The following is an 8594-nucleotide window of genomic DNA, read 5'->3' as shown; positions in this document are numbered from 1 at the left end:
ACCAGCACTGGATGATTTTGTTTTCTGATAGTCTCTAAACCACTAAAGCCAAGGACTTATCAAACAAAAATTAAGCGAAAGCCTCGCACAAGTTTTCCTCTTTAAAGTTACAACAATAAAACCCATTGTAATCTCAGATTGTGGAGTTTGGGGGTAAAGTGTACAAATAGAGAGACTATTTCCGAAAAACCCTAGGCTCAATTTTCGGCAAGTTTGAACAGAAGAACTTTCCTCTCTAAAGTTGCATGGCATTATTCACATACATAAGTAATCGACATACCAACAGTAGCGCAGCAGCACCACAAGTATTACTAAGCTTCAAAGTTGACTTAGAAATATATTGGACGGTCCATACAAGATAGAAATCTCAAGACAAAGCAAATACTTGTACTTGGAAAAACACAAGATACTGTCATCCATTTAACTCCGGACTCGGTTCGTCATTCAGTTGCTTTTCCTTTGCTGCGTCTGCTGCTACTGCTGGTTTCTACAAGATAACAAACCATAGAATCCACATCGTCCCCAAATAAGCTATAAGCCTCAATTACTCGTGGATAGCTAAAACCCATCGACAGCATAATCTGGATGCAGTCGCTAAAGGTGGAATCTGGCAAGCAGAGCCCATCTTCCTGCCGTTTCTCACTTCCAGATGACCCTACAATTCAATGTTAAAATTTACAGTTCAAACCCGCAAACTTATTGATCTTACATCGATAGAGGTGCAACCTAGAAAATAATGTAAGATACTTTAAACTTCATCAAATGTAAGCTCAAACTTACTAGCTCCTGAAGATGACGGCTCAGCTCCGGATGTGGAAGACTCTTGACAACCAAGCTGTTGTCTAAACCTATCACGAGCAATATACTCAGCCCTAGAAGCTTCGATCACCATGCGTTCCATCTCCTTTTCAGTGAGCTCAAGATCTGAGTAGAAGCGTCCTTCAGCTAGAAGCGCCTGAAATGGGACCATTTAACCAAATAAAAGACCACATGAGCATCTAGTTTTTGGAAATCATTCCATGAAATTGAACTTTCTAGGTACTTAACGTTATCAATCTGTTGGTCCTGTTGAGCTTTAATTGCAGCTTTTACTTTATCCTTGTTGACGTTTGTCTGCAGGAGAAATAAAAAATATATTTCTGAAACTAACATATAGGTTTGCAAAGAAACAACATATCATATATAAAAGACTAATGATGACAATCTAAAGATAATATGTAAAGAGAAACATCAGCTTCACTAAGTTATCTCATTACAGGACCGCAAAGCGATTAACATGTTTGTTTGCAATTCGAGAGTTTACCCCTTGCAGAGAGCTAAACCCAAGCCCAGCACCAACTGTTAATCGGCGAGGATCAACAAGGGAGTTGTAATGATTTCCATGATGATAACTGAGACGGATAGGAGGGCTGTCTGAGTTATAACTTCCATGGAACGTGTTCATTGGTTCTGCACCAGCAAATTCCACAATTTAATGCAAGCAACTAACAGAGACAAGTTCACAAAGCTGAGCATCACGATCATCACATCATCTCATTTTACAAAGAACAACCAAAAGTCAGGAAGCGAATTTACCGTTGCTGTAAGAATATATATGGATAGGGCGGTTATACATTTCAGATAACGCTTGGATTTCCACATTGTTGCCGTAAACCTCCAACGCAGTAATGAAAACATTAGTCTGGTTAGTCTGACAAAGAACTGACAAACAAAGAAGGATAGGCACACAGATAAATGGATGGATAATAGATAAGCAAAACACGATCCACGAGAGCGACAAATAGCAGAAGTCTTTAAAAGAAATGGATATTTGCAGTCCATATGAGTCCTTTAATCTAATCTTTTCCTAGAAAGTAAAGAAGTAACCTAAGAAAAATCAAGCAGCAGAAACCAACATAAAATGATCGAAAACAGAAACGCTGGTGCAGGTAGACTGAACACCCCATTTTTCTCGGGATAGGTAAATAGAAAGGAAATTTTAAATATTCATTTAAGGGGTAAAAAACACAAAATTTAACCACCGTCCTCCACTCAAACGAAAATAAGGAACTGAAGATACAATGGGCAATACAACATACGAGATAATCATATGCATCATAAAGAAATTAGCAAATAACTAACAGTAGAATATAAACGTTAGAGGTTCCGATGAGAGTAGTATACTTAGCAGTTTGAAATTATTCACCAAACAACTAAAGAAAAGTGAATTCACATCGCAGTAACCAGATATTTTTTCTGGGTAATCTCTTCATCATTTTTGTGTTGGATTTGACATAGTTCCGAAAAACACTAAAACTGTCTCTAATGACCATCACCTAGAAAATGTATCATCCTGCATCCTGAGAGATTCTATCAACAGATACCAATTTTTTCGGTTATGCGTAATGCTCCAATTCTGCTTGCGCCAAGATAGGACAGAAGCAACATAATGACTCGGAGAGAGAATTTCTGAATAACCACATAACATACCTTGTCTCTCCTTTTTCTCTTGCAATAGGATGTGAATCCTTCAGTTATAAACTGAGAAAAGTGGTCTCTTTCGCGCTCCTACAACAGAAGATGCTCATCGAATAAATAAAGAGACAGTAAATAAATTATAAGGCTGTGCAGAAAACCATATAAATGATTAAGAAACAGACGCACCAACAATATACACAAAGGGAACAAAAGGATACGAGATTATGCATCAAGCCCATAGATTTTAACCTCTATTCAGCGGAACTTCCAATACTGACTTATGCAAGAAGACGACATCATGAAACGGAAACCAAACAGTAACAATATGCACTTTTACATCTTCCATCCCCCATGCCCCAACCAGAAGCGAATAACAAGGCACCATAACCTTAACTCTAGATAATGTAACTCTAGATAATGTTTTAACCTCTTCTTTTTATTATATTAGAGCACACCAAACTGTAGGATAACTTTCAAATTTAACCGTCACTTGGCTAGATGAGGTTTAGTACCTTAGCTAACTGTAGAGAAAGGTCCCTCAACTTCTAATGCTAAATGAACTGCAGGCTTCCTTCCACTAAACCATTAAAATGATGGAAAATGGTTACATATCTTGGAAGAGAAAGGAAAAATGGAGTCTGGCACGAAACTTAGAACATTTCCTCTTACAAAAAACCACCACTATTTACACATCCTAATCCCTATAACCAGAAACTAAACTAAGCCTGCCCTGCCACCCTCAAAGAAAAATAAAGCTCATCTTTGGCACTGCCCATCACATTGCTTCAGGAAGAATCATACACATACCATTGGAAGGATATCATACTGAGGATTATTGTAAAGACAAAGAAAAGCTAAGCCGACCAGGTAGCTTGATAAAAAGCGGATGCCCGCAAGGCTCAGTTCAAGTGGCAAAGGTTGCAGGGCTTGTGACTTAGGTCGCAGGTTCGTGCCCTGCATCATGCGAACTAAGCCTAGTATTTTAAGTGGAGAAGTAGAGGGGTGGGCTCATTATCCCCGAGTTTCGAAGGTGGTTGGTCCAGACGAAAAGGGAAAAAGCTTGATAAAAAGAAGCTGGGGAACAAAGCATGGGAATTATCATTGGCAACAAGACAGGGAAATATTAGCACTATTAAAGAGGCAATGATTTAATGGCTTCAAGAAAATCTAGAAGGGAACAATAAACTAACAACAAACACTAAAATGCTACGAATATCAGTTGTTCCTATTTCTTCTCTTGGGGTAAATCATTCTGTTACTTTTTTGCATTCTAATCAGTCAATTAATCAACCAACCAATTCATCCCAATTATATGTGCTGGCTATATGAAGACTTTACTTTATTAAAAAAAAAGCTCTGGCTATATGAATCCTCCCTATTCATTTCGCTCTATTCAGGAGGCAATATTATGGTATGTCTATTCCATTTAATACTAAACCTGAATGCCGATGTAGCACGTCTAGATTAACATGCTCAAACAAATTTAACGTTTAAGAAATTCATCAAGGATTGATTTTTTACATCGACGGTCAAGCTACCGCAACCCACCCTCTCTTGATTCCATATAACAAATTTCTTCTCTAGACAGATTTTTCAAATTTACTTGACATTCGTAATTTATATCATGAATTCCAATCACTAACTTAAATATGCCTCAGTGAAAAATTAGATAATCAGACAGAAAATGTCCTTTCATGATAAAACAAAAGGTTTCAATATTCTCTAGCTAGAATAGTGAGAGGATATAGATGGGAAAATCTGAAAGAACAATTTTGGCTCTCTTAAATGTACAGGGAGTGGCTATAGATGGAAAAATAAAAAATTTATGTCCATTAACGAATTTATGAAATGCTCTCACCATCTCTAGAACACAGCTCTGCGCAAGTGCAGGTGCTTGGAGGGATTTGAACATCATAAGACTAGTTTTAAATTACACATTAAGAATATACCGCACAAACCATAAATGACAAATGCTGTCAGTCAAGGGGAAAAGATACTTTAGTTCAGATATTAAAAAATATGCAGCAAAGGATACCCTGGCATGCCAAGAACCTACTATAGATAGGCATATTGGAAACTACTTTAGCTCTCAAATTAGCAGATTCAGTATTTGATTCCAAAGCAGAGGCTTAGGAACAAGTTCAATCACTTTTCTGAATCTACCTCTGCGTCAAGCATAACGTACTATGTTTATACTGTTAGTGCACCTTTTCTACTGTCAGTCGTACCAGGTCACTGTCGACCAAATTTCATAACTAACAAATCAAGGGAAGAGCTGATATAACTGATGGCCCTCTGATGCACAAAACAAAATCCTAGCTTCATCTCCCTATCTAATGGCATGTTAAGAAACAGCGTTTCTACAAGAAACTAAAATCAAGTAATAAATTTCTCGACCTGCAAAAGAAAGATAAATGAAGTAGACAAATAAAATCGCATTTATAACAGAACGTTTAGTAGAATCATTACCATGTAGTCGATGCACATCTGCCTGACCAAATCATAAGCTTCAGAATCACCATATACTTGGTCAGCAACTGCACGGAAGAGGCAGTTCCCATCTTCCAGCATTTTCTTAACTTCTAAGCCTTTTGCTCTTCTAATATCACTTTCAAACTGGTGCTCTCTCTCCTAAAACAAAATTGTCAAGTTTGCAATTTCAGATATGTGCAATCTGCTAGTCAAATCAGTGTACTTGTGAATTACTAGATAGATCATTCTTCACTCATGCCAAATTACATGAGCGGAATGACCATTCCACTTTGTGCTTGCTCAAGCTTGCCATTCCGCATACGGGATAAACAGCCACTAACTGTTTAGAATGCACGATTTGCACAGGACAACCATTGCTGATTGTATGTGCTTAAGAAATAAAGTTATAATAACCTTCCAAAAGCACATGCTTGTAAAAAAAATTATAAGCAATGATCAACTCTACTCCCAAAACAGACAAGGGGATCATAAACTGCAGCCTTGATCAGTTTCTAGTAGATAATTTTGACCTTACCATATCATTGTGTGAGGATCCAAATTTGGGGTTCTGCTCATCGGCACTATTATAACCTTCACTTTCGCTGTGTGACCGCGGAGAGGATGGCCTAGATCCCGCAGGTGAAGTCCTAGTTGACACATTAGGCCGCCCAACAAGTTCCCCAGATCCTAACAGCACTGCATTTGAACTACCTGATGAAAATTTCCTTGGACTACAGCTTAGAGACACAGGTTTAGGAGGTGGGACAGGAGGTGGAGGTGGACACGAACTACTTTTAGCCCCCTGCACAGAAGTTCCCTCATTTTCCGCTGCCTCAACACTTAAACCACTAGATCCTTTTACAGAGTCCCCACAGACAAAAGCACCATCACCTATCTTCTCATTGTCAATAATCTTTTCTTCAAGGTGGCTTCTGTCACTGCTGAAGTTTTCTAATGAAGCATCATCACCTTCACCTTTGTGGTTGAAAGAACCAACTGAAAACTCATCCAAGACAATAGATTCTGGAAATTCTCCTACCAACTCGTCATCTTTCAGAGCTGATGGTACCTGACTAGTGCTAGAAGCCTGTGGCTGCAATGGAGCTGAAGAAGATGCAGATGATTCAGGGAGTGAAACTGATGACCTGTTCTGGTTTGACAACGACGATGAAGACCCTGTAGAACCTCGCTGAACAAGTATCCGTGTCATTATTGTTGCCCTTCTTCAACTACAGAACCACAAAATAACCACTCTGCCTTTACCCAAATTAGAGAAACACTTTCAATTTGTCACGCTTTCTGGCTTTTGGGGCGGTCACACCAATACCTTTACTGAATGATTTCTTGCAGCAGCCTACTTCCTTTTGATCCTCGCGAACTACTTTCTGCATTCCCGTATATATTCTCATGAGACCTTCAACTCCAAAAATCTTCTTTGACACAACAAAGCTTCTTCTCTTTATGTTCCTTGAAATTTCCCAAAAGTAAGCCACGTGCTTAAAACTGCAATTACGACCAACTAATCATCACCAAATGCTAGATAAAAGATAGTAATTTAAAAGTAATCCTACTCCATCAATTACACCACAGGAACATATATATGAATCAACTACTTCTCAATCCCAAAACTAATACAGACAGATACATGATCCTCTTTAACGAATCCTCCCTCCTCGGACCCAATTTATTCCAATGCTAAACAATTTAGGGGTTCTTTAATTTAATTAGATATCACATTTATCCCACATACAATTCTCTAACCCAACTAAAAACACTGATGGTAAGTAAATAAAATAACTAAAAGAATACATCAAACCAAGGGTAATTCACGCTAAAAACCTCTATACTATCACTCAGTTTCAGGCACACGTGTATTTCTATTGTAAATCAAAGACTTAATACCCTGTACTATTAAAAATTTTCAGAAACATTAAATAAATTCAAAATCCAAGTAGACAAATTAGATTTATCCTACAATGAGATCATCGAAGGCTAATTTTTCTTAGAAAAAATTTAAGTTACAACCACATTTTTTTGAACAAGTTGAAATTTTTTAACAAAGGCAAGTCAATAGTAGAAAAACTAAATCCCACAGACACAATCAATAAAGATAAAGATGCATTAAACAAGGAACGGCGCCAGAGCTTACAAATGGGAAACCCTAAAGTTGACTCAGGGAGAATTACGTAACTCAGTTGATTATGACAGACCTAATTGAAGCAGAAATTCCCACTGGCTAGGGTTTAGTATATAATCTGCGAAGCGGAGGAACGAAAAGAGAATGCAATTTACCTTCTAGGCGAAGGAAGATAGTATATATATGTATGTATTTGTGTGTGTTTTAGGTGGCGAAAATGGGTAAAGTTTGAGAGAAAATGGGAGGCTGGGGAAGAGAAAGAGAGGAGGAAGGGACACGTGACTTAAGAATTTTACTGCCGACTCCGTTGGTCCCGTCAGAAGCGCATTATTTGCACGTGTAGAATGGAGGAAATGTTTCTTCTTTTCCCTTTTATTTTAATCATGGAGGAAATGTTTTCAACATATGGAGTTTCATTTCCTCACTAATTTAACTATGAAACCTTTTAGGATTTTATATAGGAATTTTCATTGTATAAAAATTAAGGTAAGAGTCAGTAGATAGTCGAGTGTATTTCTTTTTTTTATTTGTAGCATTAATATTATTCTTGTATTTGCTTGTATTTAGATTAGATTTATATTACTTTTCGTTGTTTCTTTTTCTTTGGTTATCTTATTATCTTGTTGTTGTTTTTGTTTTTTGTATTGTTTTTTTCCTATGGCTTCTCAGTTACTGTATTTCTTTTTAACAATGCTGTGAATATGCTTTCTTGAACCGTGGTTCTATCGAAGATAGCCTTTCTGTCATTATAAGGTGGGTGTAAGATCTGCGTATACACTATATACTCTCTCCAGACCTCACTATATGGGATTTTACTGAGTTTTTTGTTATTGTTGTTAAAAAAAATAGAACAAATATTGAAATAACAATTAAATTGGTAGTTTAATTTTGATAGAAGATAAAAGCGCCTCAAATTGACTTTCCAAACTTCATAGTGATATTTTCAGTTGATTAGAAGCTTGTGTTAAAGAGCTGCACATTCTTCTTCTTGCTCGATTTCAAATTATATAAATTTATCATATGATTAAATGATAGATTAATGAAAATATCGATTAACTAAATTATCTTCATCAATCGCCAAAACAAGAAAAACTTTTGATTTTCGGAAGATATGTGATGGAAAATAAAAAGGAGGAAAAACTTTTGAAATATTACCAAAAGATACTAGAGACAAGATTGAAGTTAACATAATGTCAAGTTCCTCACTTGAGGAAAGAATGAAAAAGTTAACCTCGTGAATTTAACCGTGTCAGATCCCATAGGTTGATAAAGCCAATTAGTTATGAATATAGATAAACCATCCTACTAGATTAAAGTATGACTAAAAGTATGGATGGACATAAAATTCAAAAAATCGAATTTCGAATCGAACCGATTTAATTTGATATTTTGATTTCGGTTTTTTCGGTATTTCAGTATATTTTCGAAATACCGAAAAATTTTAGTCCAAGTCCAACTTTATTTTTATTTTTTAGTCCAATAGTTACTTGTCTTATTAATTATTCCCTCCGGTCCAAAATAAGTGATT

General features: G+C 36.7%; 1 protein-coding gene across 4 annotated transcripts; it reads right to left on the bottom strand.

The window, feature by feature from the left end:
• Positions 1-201: 201 nt before the first annotated feature.
• Positions 202-7364, bottom strand: LOC104237015 (OVARIAN TUMOR DOMAIN-containing deubiquitinating enzyme 6-like). 4 transcript variants are annotated; one of them, XM_009791072.2, is made up of 9 exons: positions 7079-7364; positions 5465-6432; positions 4927-5088; positions 2470-2547; positions 1576-1654; positions 1304-1449; positions 1048-1113; positions 781-955; positions 202-655 (listed from the first exon to the last, which is right to left on the bottom strand). In XM_009791072.2, exons 2-9 carry the CDS (start codon positions 6137-6139, stop codon positions 441-443), a joined length of 1596 nt encoding a protein of 531 aa, XP_009789374.1. In that variant the 5' UTR covers positions 6140-6432; positions 7079-7364; the 3' UTR covers positions 202-440. The 4 variants fall into 4 exon arrangements, with proteins under 4 accessions (XP_009789374.1, XP_009789376.1, XP_009789375.1 ...); XM_009791074.2 differs by having other exon boundaries at positions 7121-7364; XM_009791073.2 differs by having other exon boundaries at positions 7140-7364.
• Positions 7365-8594: the final 1230 nt, after the last annotated feature.

Source organism: Nicotiana sylvestris, chromosome 6 (assembly GCF_000393655.2).
Source record: "Nicotiana sylvestris chromosome 6, ASM39365v2, whole genome shotgun sequence".
Lineage (NCBI taxonomy): Eukaryota > Viridiplantae > Streptophyta > Magnoliopsida > Solanales > Solanaceae > Nicotiana > Nicotiana sylvestris.
Note: the sequence above shows the minus strand (reverse complement) of the source record. Positions and strands in the feature narration are given on the sequence as shown.

Excerpts from the sequence above, each read along its gene's own strand:
- LOC104237015 (XM_009791072.2), bottom strand. The coding sequence starts at position 6,139 with ATGACACGGATACTTGTTCAGCGAGGTTCTACAGGGTCTTCATCGTCG. Across the intron at positions 1,114-1,303 it reads GGTTTAGCTCTCTGCAAGGG|ACAAACGTCAACAAGGATAA; the intron begins GTAAACTCTCGA and ends TTTCTCCTGCAG. Across the intron at positions 656-780 it reads GCCGTCATCTTCAGGAGCTA|GGTCATCTGGAAGTGAGAAA; the intron begins GTAAGTTTGAGC and ends ATTGAATTGTAG.